At 32.1% G+C, this 18129-nt stretch overlaps 4 protein-coding genes across 4 annotated transcripts; all 4 read right to left on the bottom strand.

The window, feature by feature from the left end:
- Nucleotides 1-3450: 3450 nt before the first annotated feature.
- Nucleotides 3451-6130, bottom strand: LOC140971248 (F-box/kelch-repeat protein At1g57790-like). Its single transcript, XM_073433397.1, has 2 exons — nt 5971-6130; nt 3451-4783 (listed from the first exon to the last, which is right to left on the bottom strand). Exons 1-2 carry the CDS (start codon nt 6000-6002, stop codon nt 3694-3696), a joined length of 1122 nt encoding a protein of 373 aa, XP_073289498.1. The 5' UTR covers nt 6003-6130; the 3' UTR covers nt 3451-3693.
- Nucleotides 6131-7522: 1392 nt separating this feature from the next.
- Nucleotides 7523-10958, bottom strand: LOC140961093 (uncharacterized). The gene is made up of 2 exons (XM_073419401.1): nt 10835-10958; nt 7523-10069 (listed from the first exon to the last, which is right to left on the bottom strand). Exon 2 carries the CDS (start codon nt 10065-10067, stop codon nt 7572-7574), a length of 2496 nt encoding a protein of 831 aa, XP_073275502.1. The 5' UTR covers nt 10068-10069; nt 10835-10958; the 3' UTR covers nt 7523-7571.
- A 217-nt stretch (nt 10959-11175) lies between these two features.
- Nucleotides 11176-12734, bottom strand: LOC140971246 (pre-rRNA-processing protein TSR2-like). The gene is made up of 3 exons (XM_073433396.1): nt 12489-12734; nt 11544-11632; nt 11176-11335 (listed from the first exon to the last, which is right to left on the bottom strand). The coding sequence occupies exons 1-3, from the start codon at nt 12664-12666 to the stop codon at nt 11204-11206; spliced, it is 399 nt and encodes a 132-aa protein (XP_073289497.1). The 5' UTR covers nt 12667-12734; the 3' UTR covers nt 11176-11203.
- Nucleotides 12735-13860: 1126 nt separating this feature from the next.
- On the bottom strand, nt 13861-15501 carry LOC140971245 (uncharacterized). Its single transcript, XM_073433395.1, has one exon. The coding sequence runs from the start codon at nt 15269-15271 to the stop codon at nt 14045-14047; it is 1227 nt and encodes a 408-aa protein (XP_073289496.1). The 5' UTR covers nt 15272-15501; the 3' UTR covers nt 13861-14044.
- Nucleotides 15502-18129: the final 2628 nt, after the last annotated feature.

Raw genomic sequence — 18129 nt, 5'->3', positions numbered from 1 at the left:
TAAGATATACAAATGCCTTTATTTTTTTTCTCGTTCTGTACGACATAAAAAATATCATCATGATCGACGAGGGGATTCTCGTTCATAACAAAAAAAACTTTGAAAAAAGAAGTAAAGAAAGTAATAAATCAAGAGGGGTTGGTTGTACCGATGAGATATGGCAATGAAAATGACTTTGATGGAGCTGGAATTTTTGACATTTAGAAAACTAGATATACAAGCAGACAATAGTTAGAGATTTTGAGCCAAGAGAAATGAACGAGAAGATTATTGTTGACTAGGGAATTAGATTAAGATTGATTTTGTGCAATTTTGATTAATGTGCTTGATGGAAACTTCCAAGAGTTGAATGGAGGGTTGACATATTTAGGAGGACAATGAGTTGAAGTTGTATGAAATTTAACATATACAGTGTTAAATACTTAAAACTAAAATATTTAAGTGGAAGTTGTCATACACTACCATGTGAAATCCCGAGATTACTGATAACTCCAATAGAAAAATGATATATTAACTTCATGTGTTTCCAGATCTGAAAACCACGTACGAACAATGGTGTGTATATTCAAGATTTGAAAAAAATGGAGAGTTAATATATCATTTTTCCCATGAAAGGTTTTCAGCAATCTCGAAATTTTATTGAAATAAGATATATAATTAAACCCAGATTTAAAAATGGAATTTGTATACTTGTTTATGTATTTGGAACTATTTTGTTCAAATAAACGTGAACATGACTTCTTCTATGGGGTGATGGTTTCTTAAGTTGTGACAAAATGTTTATAAGAAAATTCCAATAACGTTCGTCAGCTGGCAAACGTAAGGTTTTGATCCTCTAATTAATTAAAATATTTATTAGTTTAATAAAGTGATTTTTTTTTTTTTTTGCGCATTTAGTCCAAATTTTTATGAAGTGATATAAAATGCCAACCCTAGCATAAATTGAGAACTCGAAAAAAAGTTGGAACTAAATATGTAAAAATATTAAATACATTAAGACGTACAAAGTAATTATTAGTGATTATAATATATAAAAGAAATTATATATGCTGGCTTACGCGTGCGACCAATTTCAAAAAAATTTCCTAAATATTTACCATCTAATTATAAACATTACAATTTTGAGAATATTTTGCTATAAAAAAATTGCTTTTTAAATTTAGTTTTCGTGTACCGATTTCTTATAATCAGATTATTTGAACATCATATGAAATTATAATAAAATGAAAAAAAAAACATAACAAATATATCTACGTTATAAAGATAAAAAGAAAATGACATGCATTGTAGTTGCATAAAAAAACCAATCAAATTTTTGTCGATATAATATCACATATCCGAATGCAATTAAAATATGATTTTAAAAAGTTTACTGCTAATTAAATGTATTAATTAAAAATATTGTGAATTAAATAATATAAATCATTATAATTAGATAATTACAGAAATTGAAAATGTGTGATTAATAATTTATCTTGACTATATTTTAATTTAAATGGCATTATATTTCAACCGACTCGAATCTGAATAACAATATTAGATATTGAATTCTTGAACATTTTAACAAATACACGAACTAAAATAACAAGAAAATATCATTTATTAACAAATACACGAACTAAAATAACAAATATATATTAAGGATAAATTTATTATTTATGAGAAATATGACAAAATCTAATACATGTTAATGAACTTCCTGATTAAATTTTGGTACGAAAAAATTTAGATATATCATTATTAACATAAAAATCTTTGTATCCAACAAATAAAAAATAGATGAACAAAAATAAAGAACACACATTAATTATACATAAATCAATCAAAGTAATATACATTGGATTAAAACTAAAATGATTTCGTCTATTTTGATTATTTTATGAAATCGAAATATATTAGTTCATCTGACTCAAAAAAACTCAATACATTCACAAGAGGATGAAAAAAAAATGAACATTTTCAACAAAAATTTATTTAAGTTAAAGCGGTAAATTGAAACTACACATATTTAAATTTGGTTTTTTTAACATGACTGAAGTCAGAAAACTTCAAAGTCTCTAAAGCAACAGATATAATAAAAAGATTGAACTCTTAGACTCAAGATGTAATTATGTAATTAAATCGTCCAACCAAAAAAGGAAGAAAGAAGAAAATTCAAAATTAAATATCCGACAAATGACAAAATTACAAAAGTATGATATAATAGTGACTCATCAAATTTTCATTGAAATATGATCTATACAAGGAAAAACACTTGTCATTCCTTGATTTGGGAGCATCCTGAAAATGTTCGGGTCGAAATATGACTTTCAATTTAAGTTTCGAATCAGTAAATGCTGTCAAAAGTAGCGATGCAAAGATTGAATCTCGAGATGTAACTCCGGAATTAAACCACTCAACTAAAAACAAAAAAGACAAGAAAAGTCAAAGTTAAATAGACAAATGACAAAATAATCATAATAATACCAAAAGACAAACACAAAGCTTGAGGGCAATTTAGTAAACAAACAATAAAAAAAATTAAAACATAGAGAAACCATAAGAGTCGTATAATATAAAATCAAATGATATAAGTACATCTTATAATGTCTAAATACAAATAATAAAGGGTGAAGAAGATGAACATATATCTATATAACAAATCGAAAATATAAATTAATTTTTTACTTGTATTATTTATATTTTTAAGAAATGATATTCACTTCGACGTAAGAGTCCAATTATTCATAGGTACGAACTTTGATTTACAACCGCGTTTCAAAAAGGATGAGAGAGAAAAAAGAAGGAATGAAGAGAATTCAAAATCAAAAAATAAAATTTTTTTCGATTTTTTTGAAATACGTCACATTTTCTCAACATTTTCATCGAATCAATGATATTAAAAAAATCTATCAACTGAAAATTCAATATTTCACTCAATGTATAATTACTTGATAATAATAAAGAATAATCATCATATATACATTTAAAATTGCAAAATTCCGTGTGAAGAAATTGCAAAATTTGTACCTTTTCAACCAATCAGTGGATTTTTTTGACATAATTTAGTTCTCTCTTTTAAGCCTTCTTTAGACGGGTTGACTAATTGGGTTGCAATACTTTTGATTTTTTGAGTGGATTCTTAACGTTTTCAATCATACTATTATTATTATTATTATTATTATTATTATTATTANTCAAATGACACACACATATGTAAACTGTACTCAAATCTTTTTAATGTATAACAACGCAACTCTCAGATTTCAATCACTATCCTATCATGAACAAATATCGATTAGTAATACTACTCTAAAATTACATATATCATACATGGTCTTGACCGGCACAAAATTCTCGCTTTTGGTAGTTCGATTGTGGAATTTATTTCATTCTTTATTTCCGTGTGTGAGAACTGAAAATGGAAGAATAAGGATGGGAAGTGATCAACAACATTAGAAAGAGGGAATATCTAAAACAAAGAGACTGTAATAAACACCTAAAATTATTGTTTTACACTACTTGCTGTCCTCGGTTCTCTAATTTACATTAACCGGACAACTGAAACATGAAATAAACATTACAATGTAATAGACAGAAACATATGTAATGGATATATTTTGTCCCTGGTGACCTTACAACGGCAACAAACAAAGGTACACAGATGAAAATCTCACAATTCATAAACATACTTGCCATTGTAACAGCTGACCTTTAAAGAAAAGTCGAAATGTCCTCTGGCGGTTCGATCCAGATGCTCTCGAAAGGATCTTGTTCCCCCCAATCATAACACTGCTTCCGGGGATAGTACCTACCCTTGTCGAGCGAATAAGAAACACAGCGTTTCCCATAAAACCGTACCTTCGAGAAATAAACATTATTCCTCAAACTTCCAAGGAGATCCATTCTAGCATGGGAAGATAAAAAATTTGCAAAAAGTGTCATCCCTCCTAAAGTTTCCATCTCAACCCACGCTTTATTCGCCTGGTCTAGCTTATATATGACGGGGTTTACAGCTGAGCACGTGTATATAGCGAAGATATCTCCATTGTGTTCTGCCATAAATTTGCCTTTCCACCAGTTTTTGACAAAAAAATTTTCCGGGCATTTAGGTGGAGGTACAGTATGGACAGCCCAAGTATTTTTCTCAGGGCTGTAAACCCCTAGCCAACCAGTAAGACTTAAACAATAGAAAAGACCATTGCAAAAGACGAGCTTATTCCAAACACTACTGACGAATGGCAGTCGGTTTTGGTAATTTACGGTATTCCACTCGGTCGCGCCAGGATTACATGTACTGACCGCAACAACAGTTGGGCTGACATGTTTCACTGTAAAAAGGACACAGCTGGGACACGTTGGGGAGGCAGAAAAAGCAACTATTTGGTAAGTTAGTTCTAATCTAGGCAATTTGATCAACTCCCGAGTATAAGGGCAAAAGAAGAACACACGGTGAGTTCTAGGCTTGTAGAGAAGTAGCCAACCATCCTTCGCATAGCAAATCCTAGAGGTACGTAGCTCTGGCAACTCAAGCCAGTATGTCTTGCGTTGAGAAGGGTCATAGAATTCATACAAGTCCCCAAATTTGGGAAAGAACATAAGCCAGGGAGGCTTATTTGCCATTCTGACAGAGATTGCAACGGTAAGCCATCTTTTGCATACAGCAGAAGCACGGACATTATCTCTCAAGGATAATTGAGAAAGAATCAGTTCCAAAAGCTCAGTCGGAAGCTCGGAATGCAAATACTGTTCATATGGCTGCTCTCTTGAAACTCGTCGGCTGCCTTTAATTGTTTCAGCCAATCTACACAAATGACATGCAATAAGCTCCAACTTAACGAAATTAGAAGGGTAAACAAGATAATTTCAGTTTCTTAAGCAATTTCTGATCTCATTTGATCATTTCAACAATTTCTGATCTCATTGGAACTCTGAAACGATTAAAACTCAAAAATGAAATTGTGATCACCAGCTTTGATGCTCTTCTAGATCCACAAACAAGAATACTATTCAGTGAAGAGAGACAGGACAAAAAATGAATAAAATGCAAAACAAATAATGAAAAATAATATTAAAAAAAATCATCAGGAGACGCATTGTTTGAAGTTGCAAATTCTTCTAAAAAAACCTTTCTATTTGAAAGTTGAAACACCTCTTAGTGTGGCCCAGTTAACAAATATGTCAATAAATACCAATTTGCATGAGTCCATGACAAGTCCAATTTAAGTATCAAGAATCTGCCATTGAAACGTGATCAATCCTCACTTATGCAGAAAACTCGGGTAATATCTTGAATCTAACAACCTGGATATATATTCAAAACCCCACAAACGGGTTGCAGTGGGAAGAAATATAGGCTAACCATTCTGTTACAGCTGTCAGTTTTCCAAATAAAATCTGTTTTTGCACGTTTTTAAAGCGTTCCATTAGTCCAACCAAACACAAAATTATCTCGAACAGCCAAGGGCGGTAAGCCCATATGCCTAAAACAGCAACAAGCACCTCACTGCATTTCTATCTTGAAGAACAATGACCTGGACACATAATTTTTCTTAGTACACTCAAGTAGAATCATATGGGTCATCAGACCAGAATACCCATTTGAGGTAGAATTTTACAGAAAAATGCTAGTCTGGCTTAAAATCGCAGAACAATTTAATGGATCGGGAACACAAAACAAAACCCAATATCCCATAGGATATATCAAGACTTTCTTGCTAAATTAAAGAACTCCATAATTCACTCAACCTCATTCCACAAGCACCCAAATCTAACAGCATATAATGACAATTTACCCTAAATTAAAGGCCCACGAGATATCTAAGTGAAGAAATTCAATCTTGGGTACTCAACTACGATTACAATGATTAAATCTTGGTAAACGCGGTGAACAAACGAGGTTTTCATCTACTGAAGAATAATATCGAAAACAACATGAATTCCACAGTTAACTGAAAAAAAAACCTGGCTAAATCGAACAAAGAAACTTACGATTTCAATTTTTTCCGTCTTCTTCCAGCCATTATCAGGTAGGAATTTTCAACAGAGTGCGAAATGAAATGAAACGAGGGTAAAAGAGGAGAATGATTGGTGTCAGTGCGTAAGCGTGCTACCAAAACCCCTTACCTTAACACGTGTGGCTGTTGGGGTGGTAATTTGGTTCATATTTTGGTTAAAAAAATTACGTTAATATATATATAAAAAAAAAAAAACTATGTAATGAATTTTGATATTTTAGTGTGAATTTTTTTTGGATATAAAAATATTTTATTTGATTATTAGTTTGTTTTCGATCATTAAAGAGCTTTGTAATAATTCAAATACAACGATAATTTATTTGTTGCATATTTTTGCACAAATAAACAGAATATTCCTAAAGTTTATGATTTTTTTGTTTTCAATTTTGTAAAATTCTCTATGCGCTAGTAAGAAGCGACACCAACACCTGACGCATGAGAGCTAGGCACCCACCTTGACGAAGAGCTAAGAATCATGATAAACAAATAAAGAAAAGGCGAGTCTTGTTTTTGGTTAGAACTTAAGTCCATTTGAAAGTTAACGAGATTGTCGACCGACCGTTCACGGGCTTTGGATATCAATCGTCTGTCCAGAGTACCTCTGCCAACTCCTAGATCGATCCAACTATTGACTGTTGAGGGATGACCTATATATAGTAGTATATCAATATTATTTGTCTCTTTACGTTCCATGTTGACTTTTTAACTTACTTTTAAATCGAAATGAAGAAAAAAGAATTATGTTTATGAGATTAAAGTGTACTCTTGGGGAGATTTTTCATGTTTTGATTTTTCTAAATGTATTATTATTTGTTATTCAAGGATATGACAGAAGAGGCAAACACGTCAGAAGGAGCGTGGTTCTAGGCGACCAGTATGTATGAAAATTGTAAGGGAAATTGATTATTCTAGTCTATCTCAAAGTCATAATTTTAAAAATGGCATTCTTTATTACATAATTTGCATTATGTCTTATATAATTTAAAAATCCTTAAATACCCTTTTCTATGACCGCACATGTTCTATTTTCATGATTCATTTATTTAATTATCTATTATTTCTTTTTAAGAGTTGATTTAACATTTGTTCTATTTTATTTAATTTATAATATATTAATTTTTTTAATAATACTTACTTATATCAATAAACATATTTTAATAAAATTATGAATTGTTAGTTTGAACTAATGCATACGAAACCACCAAAGTTATAATATTTTAATTACGATTGTTGCTCATGCAAAATAATATAAACAAAATCATCAATTACCATGGTTATGAAACGTAAATTACATCAATGTGAGTTTACACAATATAAACAAAAAATCCGATAGTCTCAATTAAGTCTCTACCTTATTCCATGCTAACATTTTATGAGTATGCACAACAAACCTTCAAAAAAATAAAATGCATAAAAATGCAACCCAGCAAAAAATCTTCTCAAATTATCATCACTCTTTGTCCAAATGCATGGAATTCATAAGATTATTTGAGAAATTGCGAAAATCAAATAAAAACAAACCAAATCCTAGTGAACCAATAATCCCATTCGAAAAAAATTCTAAACATAATCAAGTCAAGTCAAAATCGGAGCAGAATTTTTGCAACTTTTCTTATTATGTCCAGTGGAACCACATGTAGAGCAATGACGCATACGAGATATTTCACCCGTTGATCGTATCCTTCTCGTTCGTGGTCTTCCACATGATCTCCTCACACATGGAGGTAGAATAACCCTTCTTTGAACTTCTTCTGGAATCAACCAATCTATTTGGTTATCTACAGGATGAATTGGCTCAGCATAGGAGATTCTCCAACATGTAGTTCTATAATATTCAGAGCACAAACTATAAATTGAAATCCCTCTTGAAATTGCAGCAACAAGGGCGTGTCTACATGGAATTTCTAATATGTCAAATTTTTTACATGAACATGTAAGTTGTGCAATATTCACAACATCCATGTTAGTCTTATCCAAACCAACCTGAAACTCGTGTGCTGCTATAGGATTCACTATGAGAATTGAAGAAGCATCAAGTGTCTTGCGTAAGCTTTCTTCAAGCTTTGGAGTCAATTGTGTCGTGCATGCTTCCGCTTCTACACTACGCTCATAAAACCATTTCTGCATAACTGATCGTATGTGTTCAATCAACGCAGTGATCGGATAATCCCTTTGAGATTTTAACAAAGAATTCATAGACTCGGCATTATTTGATGTCATAATATTATAGCGGTTCCCTTTAAAATGAACTCGTGACCAAGAATCATAACCTGTATCCTCCAAATATTTTCCAAGTTTCTCATTCTTTCCGTATATTTCTGTCATGTAATTTTCAAACTCAGACATTCGGTAAGCTTCTGCTGCAGATTTGAACAAAGGTATGAGACCCTTTGTATGAAATTTTACCTTAATATTCTGCTCCATGTGCCAAATGCAATAGCCGTGATGAGATTGTGGAAATATCACTCTGATTGCTTTAGTAATACTCTTGTGTCGATCGGATATAAATACCAATCGGTTGGAGTCACCAATTTGTTCTTTCAATTTTGACATAAACCACGACCATGATGAATCATTCTCAGAATCCACAATTCCCCAAGCAATTGGATAAATTTGTCCATTGGCATCTTGACATGTTGCAACTATTAATGTCCCTTTGTATTTACATTTCAGAAAAGTACCATCTACACATATAACTGGTCTCATGGAAGAATGGAAACCACGTATACTTGGTCCTAAAGACAAGAAGAAGTACAAAAAACGGTCACCTTTATCTGTCTGAATATACGTAGTTGTTCCGGGATTATTCTTCTCCAAGATGTAACAATATGATGCCAAATTCCCATAACTGTCTTCAGGTGACCCCCTAATAAGCTCAAGTGCATGCTCTTTGGCCTTCCATGCCTTTCTATAACTCAAGTTTATACCAAATTCTCTACGTATATCACCAATTATGGTAGATGGCTTATACGATTGGTTAAGATCTTGCAATCTCGACTTGATGTGCTGACCGATTGCCCAACTACTTGCTTGCCTGTGTCCATTATGCCGGAAATCCAATGAACATGTATGCTTAAATGTATATTTACGAACCTGAAAGTAGTCTGAATCTTCTAGCTTTGTTGCCCTCATATTCCATTTGCAACTATCATCAACACATACAACTGAAATGACAGACTTGTTAGATTTTTTAACTTTGAATTCAAATTTCTTCCTCAAGGCAAGCATGTGTAACTTTGATTGTAACTCTCTTTTGTTTCGAAACAACTGATCAACTTGAACATCAGATTCATCATCAAATGATTCAGATGACCCCACTTTCTCTAACCTTCTATATTTTTTTGAGCGACTTGATGAAGTTCCAACAATGTTCTCATTCATTGCCATTGGTACAAACACGTGTGCTTCATTCTCACTGCTATTCTGAAATAAATCGTCAATGTCTTTTTCATTTCTTGAATTCGGTACAGAAGCAGAAATGACATTTTGGTGGGCATCTGAAACAATCGCATAACCAGTAAAATAATTGTCTGCACTACCAATGTTAATATCTCCATCTTCCAATTCTTCATAATTCTGTTGTATTACAACAAATTGATCAATATCCAAAACATGATTTGATACCCCTCTTCCTTCAACATCCAAACATTGCACAACATTTTCAATTCCAGAATTTTGTAATGTATCATTAACACAAGGAGAAGAATGATTGCCAATAGTAATTGGTTCAACATCTGGAGTTAAATTAATTGATGTTTTCTCTTCAAGAGATATACAAAGAGGAACTTGTTCATGAATAGAAATAAACCAATGTAGATCATCATCAGATAAGATTTCAACTGGAGAAATTGGAACGTGTATCATACCCGGGACAACAAATTGCATCACGATCTTATGAGTCAAACAATTAACATTCAGAAAATCTTGAACCTTATCGTACAACTCTGTGTATGAAATTGTAGATGTTACCAGCAAAGACTTTGTATCTTTTCCATTCCAAACCCAACTACCAGTCGCATTTTTTGTAAATTTTCCAAAATAAGAAATAACGAGTCTTTTGACTGAATCCATACCTGCACAATTTTGTGAAAACATTATACAATAACACATAAATCACATCTTTATACTTCTCAAAAAAATAAATAAACTACATTTTTATACATAAATCACATCTTTATACTCCTCAAAAAAATAAATAAATCCACCCCAGTCACGTACTCCAATGTTATTTTTTGTTGATAAATATCACTCCATTCTATCAATGTTTAATCTATACATATTTTATATATTTGGAGTAACAAGTCAATGTCATACCGAGCCACTTGTATTGACTCACCACACATTTGACCACAGATTATGAATCAAATTTTTTTATTTTGATTTTTTTATATCTCATATCAAATTTACCAGGTTACTTAATGATATGCCATTTATGTAGGAATCTCAGCCGGGTACCCCTAAGCACAAATCCAGCCACACCCCTCTTTCGTTGCCACTCACTCCGCCACCATCCCACCGACTCATCACCATTACTCGGACAAACTCTTCCCATAAAAAGAAACTGAAGAATTCCAATTTTTCTAACTCGATTCTTTCAAAATATTCATGATTAAAAAAATTAAACCTACAAATTATCAAAAAATCATGCAAAAAATATTAAAAAAAATCAAAATCAAAATCAGATCAATCAATTCTAGGCAATATATTCTAATGATTTGACATAAACAAAATTGGTTATAGAATCAGTTTGCCATAACTCAGATACCTACGCACACAATAATATCAATATAAAATCAATTTTTTGCGTAAAAATTAAGTGGAAAAAAAGAAATTCATACTTGTTTAAAGAAATATGATTGATGTGTTTCACGGCCGCCTCTATACGCACAGAATTGATGAGATAATAAAATAAAGAGTTTGAGATGAAGAAATTGATGGTGAATAGAAATTAAAAGATAGGGAAAAAATTAATGGTGAATAGGAATTAAAAGATAGGGGATATCTTTGTAATTTGACATGATAAAAAGATTATTTTGGTAAATTAATTTAAATGAAGACTAAAATTGATTATAGTAATTGTGTGAANTATCTAATATAACGACTGTTTTGTCAAGAACATAACTTTAATTAAACACATCACTGACACTAGAATATAAACAGGGGAAATAGCTCAAAGCACACAAAAACGAAAATTTTGACCCCGAAATTCAGAAAAAAAGGGCGATAATCACCTGTCTTGCATAAGAGATGCTGGGAGCATTTGTTTCCTTCAACTTCTTTATCGAGTTAAAATTACCTTCTAAACATTCTTCACGCATTACCATCATCTTTTCTGCTATCTGCACAGAGATGAAAATTTCAGAAAACAGAGAATTGTCACAGAGGGAGGCGGACGAAACGAAACGAAACGGGCAGAATCTTGTCTGACTTCAGTACTTTACAACCGGCCATAAATTATAAGATTACAGAAGCTTTGCAATATGGAAGCTAATGAATGAACATTTAGTGATAATAGAATCAATGTACAGATACATAAAGAAATCTTACCTCCTCAATGCTGCCATCTCCTGTTTCAGTATTTAGAGAAAGCATGAATTCATCAAGCATGTCCTCCAAATCGTCAATGTATACTTGTTCTGAGCACCAAAATAACAAATCACAATCACATCATATTCAGTAGTTACAAGAAAAATTGTACAACCGTGTTTTTAAGAGAAAACCACTGAGCGATGGGGTTTTAAGGCAGACCCCAACCTGCATACATAACAAACTGAAACATCCTGTATACATAATAAACTGAAACATACGTACACCCAGAGAAATTGAGCCTTACCTCGAGAAACACAAATCCAAACAACACAAAAAAGCGGTCTAAGTGCAAAGATCCCAAAAGGAATACAAAGCCAACTGGAAGGGGGTCTAAAATTCTGAGAAAACAGATGGTAGTCCCCAAAACATGAGGGTTCATTATCCAAAACTTACAGGCCTCCAAACATCAATCCAAATATTTCACAAGCTTCCAATCCACTCGCCATGACGAAAGACCCACGGGACAAGGAAGAGGTAAAATGCGCATAGTTCTGACTTTAAATATCACGAAGTTGGATAACTTTTCTTGCATACCTTCAAACTTTACACATGAAATGGAAAAACAAATTGCTTACACGATGCTGCTGGATTTCGAAATCATCATCTATCGTTTCCATCTAAGGAAACAGAAATATAATCGAAACTTGCGGAAATTCATCAAATAATCAGAACAATCATTACCACAACTTCACGGCCCGTCTACACCGAGAGCACAAATTTTTGCATGAAAGAGTTTCAAATAAAGTTAAAGCTATAAGAACAAGAAACATATAGCAGGCCAAAGTCGCCTCCGCCAAATTCCCACTTAACGAGGAGATGATCCTCATTTTCGGCCAAGACCCAAAACCAATCTTCAGCGGAACTTGCAAATCCAATAGATATTTAAATGAAGACCGAAGATACCTTTGGATTGCGTGAGGCGATGAAAAAGATCATGGCCCAGCTGCTGAGATTTCTGGAGAGAGTCACGGCCGCCCCACTCGTTTTCAACGGCCATTCGAAGGGCTGCCCACCGAGAAAGCAACAAACCAATTCCATCTTGCAGTTGCGCCGTCGCCTCCGCTGTCAGAATTCCAACCATCTCGCCCTGCCGCCTCCAGCTGAGTTTCTGCTCTGAAACCCTAGGCAGCTGTTCACCCAACGAAGCATAAATCGTGGTTTTGGTACAACGCATAAACGCTTCTAAAAAATAATAATAATAATAATAATAATAAATATATTTTTTTTAGGATGATAATAATAATAATAATAATTGTTAACACTAAAATTGATATTGTTTATATTCTTCGTATATTAATATTATTTACCTTAAAAAAACATAAACCTTATTTAAAAGGTAGAGCTAGATAAAAATTGATTTTTCGTACCGCTTTAGGCGAAAAACTAAAATTCCGTAGCTCATTAACGCATTTTTGCTATTTACTTCTTAATATAAATATCACATATTCTTGATCAAGCATGTTTAATATGTATTATAAGTATTCTATAAGAGAGTGTATGCACAATATTATGTTTTTATAAAAATCAGAAGTTGATAGTGCTGAAAACAAACGTGAAAAAACTGTAAATCATAAGTGAGTAGTGTTTGATAAATAAGTGATTCTAATCATAATTTTCCACCAGAATCATTTTTCTAAAAGTAGAATCAGCATCCCATCAACTTTTGGATTTTAATTAAATCAAACAAAAGTTAATGACTTAAGGAACACATAAAACCGATTTTTTAAAACCAAAAGCCAATAATCATTTTTTTATTTACTGCAAACACTCCTAAGTAAGTTAGGAAATATTGTGGTAAATTAATCAACCACTTTTGACTCTTATCTCTTTTTTTATTATTATAAAATATAGTTAATCCAAGTTGATTAAGAATTCACACATTCTTACTAAGAAATAGAAAGAAAGATAAAAAAAAAAGTGAACAAAGATAACATTGATACCCTTTTTGTTGTAAACCAGTATATACCTTTCTTTGACAAATTTTATTAATTTAATTTAATTTAGCTTGGTAAAAAATCACACCTGCCACTTTACGAACCTAGTCTGACTTAGTTGAAACAATTATATATATAACTAATTATTTATTATATAATAATCCATAGGAGAATGAGATAAAATCACATTATTTGCTGAAGTAGTCTTATTTGCAATCTTTAAAAAAGGGTAATTCTCTGCTTGCAAACACTATCTAATTCTGTAATTTTGGGTCCATGAACGAGGAAATAGCTACATAGCACAATTCTTAAGGAAATAAACAAACAAGTATTATAAAATAAAATAAATAATATTTTCATTCAAGAAACAATCTTGCATCTGAGACAGAGAGAGATTCTACCCCAATGATCAGAATCCTCAGCCTTAATTTAAACAGCCCCAAGTCAAAAAAAGTTGAGAGTCATTACAAATACAAAAACTTGTAAGCAGAGTTTACACACAGAGGATGTAGTTAACTTACATAGTTAACAACATATTGGGCACTGAATCAAACCATTCTCGTTACACTCACTACACTTCACACTCTTCTTCCCATCTTCACCCAAAATCTTGCAACTCCCATTACACTCGACGCACAACACGAACCGGATCCCTGCGCACATGATGCACCCTAGTGTAGCCCTAGGGATCCCAGCGAGTAAAATGTCTAGTTTACCTTCCTCATCCAGCTTGACAACTTCATCAGCCCCACCAATCAACCTGCCCTTCACAAAAACCAGTGGTACTTTCACTTCCTTGGTATTCATTAGTCCTCTGAGTTCTTCCTTGAATGCTGAGTGCATCGATACGTCGCGTTCAAACATTTGAACGTGGTGTGATTCGATTATTGTTCGGGCGATGTTACATTCCTCGAAGGTTTTCCTAATGCCCCTCAATGTGGTCGTGTATATGATGACCGAGTTTTTACCGCCCGGTGGGCATTTTTCTTTGTACAGCTCGAGGATTGAATTTGAATTCCGGGAGTTCCTGGGCACTTGTGAGGTCGGGGATGATCCAACCGAAACCATTTTCTTGATCTTTTCTTCTTCTTCAGAAACCTCTTTCTCAAAAGATGCGACAAGTTCAGGATCAAATAATGGTCCTAGACTCCTCTTTGACGAAACAGCCCCAGAATCAGACCTGAAACTATCGCATCTCTTAGTAGTCGGACTTCCTTTAATAGAGGCCCACAATCTCGGAGATGGCTTCCTAGAACTCCCCTTCAAATTATTGCATTCTTTCAACACCGTTTTCGGGCTATTCTCCGATGACCACACTCCACCATTACCTCTTCCCTTGTTCTCTTTTCCCCCAAATTTTTTCAACATTCTAGGAGAACCCATTTGGTTAAAAAACTTCAGAGGACTTCGAGTATCGATATCTGAAAAACCACGTGGAAAAAGCCTCGATCTTGGGCTTTTCTTGGCCTGAACTGCATCTGGAACTTCTTCAAGCCCTTCCATCAACTCCCAAGTATTAATGATCTCCGAAGGCTCTTCCCGAGGCGGTGATTTCTTTGCATCTATCGCGCATTCTTGGATCCCTCTTTTTTGTTCCGATTCTTGTTTCTGGTGTTGATTATCTTTGTCAAGTTTGAGTACACCGTAAGTGCTCGAAGTGAGAGAAACAACATGGTCCGCGCAATCTCCATTTTTGTATCCATTTTCTTGCTCTAATTCTTTCCTAATCAGTTTCGATGAAACACAACCCATTTGATTTTCCAAAGTGGGGAATAGTTTCAGGTGGTTTTTGAAATTTACTCTGTTTTTTTAAGACAACGAAGAAAAAAACCGTTGCCTCCGCAACGGGGGCCAACGGTCAGAAAATTCGAATGAGACTACTCAGTAACATTTGCGTAAACCCTCCAGTTTTTAGTATTTATAAAATTTACACTCAATTTTCCAATAATCGCTGGACGGGTCCACAAAAAGTCAATCGCTGAAAAAGGAAAAGGATTATTTACACAAAATTGGTCACTTTATTACTAGACTAAACGGTATATTTGAATATATATCGAAGTACAACCATACGAAAGTGAATTAATTAATGGCATATATAATAATATATTAATTATATACCATATGTTATGTATTAAAATCTTGAAATGTATATTATATAAAAACTATAAAACAGTAAAATAAAAAAAAATGTTGGTCATGAGTACACAAAAAATTAAAAAGATCGTGCAATAAATTAATATGTCTTGGATTTTTGTTATCTATATAGTCAAAATTTGATCTTAATGAACTAAACTAATCTTGTTTTACACATAATGCCGAACAATCCAATTATTTGGAGAATTGTTATTTACAAAGTCAATTCAAAATGGATTGAGATGGAAATTACATTTTTTTTCCAATTGTTATTGTTGTTATTTTTGTTATAATATAATTATAATTAAGAAATTTGAATTGTGTTTTGAAAAATATAATATTCGAATCTAATTGATGTATGTTGGTAATGTGCTGGCCATTTTGTTAAGTTTTAATTAAATAACAAAATGGCTACATATTATGTCAATAATTTATAAATTTCAAAATATTTTAATTTCCATCGTAATGTTATGATCAATATTCAATCATTAATATTTTTGTTTTGGTTGTATTAATAAAAATATAAAAAATATTTTATAAATATGGGATGAGATTATGCCTTTGACTGGTAGTCTATAATAATTTTCTCTTTTTTCGTTATAGAAAAAAAATCGTTGAAATAAAAGTAAATTTGCGAAAAATCTATCTACCAATATTTGAATTAAGATTCAGTATCTAACCACAATTTTTTAAGAATCATTACCTAAAAGGTCTATAAATTTAGTTTTAAGTCCCTACAAACCCAAATTTACATTTTGCCTTTATTATTTAAATAAATATATAATTTTCTCCACCAAAATAATTGTGTCTTCTCCATATACAAGAATAGTACATATTATGGGGTTTCAGATTCTTGATTTCGCTCTTTGAATACTCTAAATATATAAGAAAATATTATATTTTCAAGTAATCAACACAAATTCAGTCATTGTTGGTTTTTCATGAAAAATACATTAAGATGACTTATAAATATCATTTTATTTTTTTTAAAAAAAAACATAATTCATTACTCATCATGAAATAAGATTAAGTATTTATTTTTACCTACAAAGTACCTATTTTGGAGTTTCAGATGCTTGATTTGGCTATTTGGATACTCCAAATGTGTAAAAAATACTGGATCTGTAACGGTTCGGATTTGACGACTATTCCCACTATACTAAGACGAGTCTTTCCAGCGTGCTTATGTCATCACTCACACGCACCCTAAGAAATTTTTACAAGGGGTCACCCGTCCCAGAATTTCCCTCAAACACGCTTAATCTTGGAGTTCTTATGTGATGAACTACCGAAAACAAGATGCACATTCTTTATATGAGTAGTAATTATCAAATCTTTTAAGTACTCCTAAACTGCACATTCTCATACCTGAACAGTTTTTGAAATCCCTCTCCTTCCGATGTAAGATCGGTTCATTCATATTCTCTTCTCTTTGTTTCTATCTCGTTGAATTCTGAATTTATGAATTCAAAACAAAGGAGCTTATCACTTAAGAGCATGGAGCTTGTTCTCTTCTCTTTGTTTCTATCTCATTGTATCTCATTATATTATGCGAGATTTTAAAATGACCTTCACTACTTTGGTGTAAGTCTGGGATAATTCTTTGCAGCTCCGATCAACTATGTCACAAGAAAAATTACATAGATTCATGACTATATTATCAGTTGAGAAATCGTTGAACATCTTGATTATACAAACGACAAACCTAGTTAACATATTTATGCCAAATCGACAAGAGTAGATTTATATATATAATTTTTTAAAATGTTTCATTTGATGACATAAAAATTAACTTGAATACTATATATTATTGTCTTTCATATTTGTGTCTATATATAGTCCATTTAAGTTTTGTTTTGAAAAACTTTAATTAATTATATTTAAAAAAATTTGAACCCAACCTCACAAGTCTGAATGTCCAACTTTTAAAGTTAATTAAAATCAAACCCAAATTAAAATAAGTTAGATTAATGCAACACAATAGCATGCTTTTATACAAAATAACGTGGAGTTATTTTTCTCTCCAGCATGTGCAATTTATTTTTATGTAAGGATGTTAGGTTACGTTTGAATTGAATGATTTGTATTTGAGGAAGTATTTGACGAGAGAATTTCATGTGACTCTTTGTTGGAATGAATTTGAAATTCATTACACAATAACTCAAAAAATAACTTTTTTGGATTTGAAATATATTGTTAAATGAATTTGTCCAAATAAATCAGTGTTTTTTTTAATTATTATTATGAATTTGAAATCCCTAGCTTCAAATATTCATCTATGCACATACTTATATCATTTCACACAACAGCTAGCTTCGGTAAAATTGAATTTCTCTGCAATTTTTAAAGATGACAATATAGGCCGAAATATAAGAAAATTACAATGTAATTAAGAAGTTAAATTTGTGTGTGTGTGTGTGTGTGTGTGTGTGTGTGTGTGTGTATATATATATATATATATATATATATATATATTA

Source organism: Primulina huaijiensis, chromosome 2 (genome assembly GCF_012295235.1).
Source record: "Primulina huaijiensis isolate GDHJ02 chromosome 2, ASM1229523v2, whole genome shotgun sequence".
NCBI classification, from domain to species: domain Eukaryota; kingdom Viridiplantae; phylum Streptophyta; class Magnoliopsida; order Lamiales; family Gesneriaceae; genus Primulina; species Primulina huaijiensis.
Note: the sequence above shows the minus strand (reverse complement) of the source record. Positions and strands in the feature narration are given on the sequence as shown.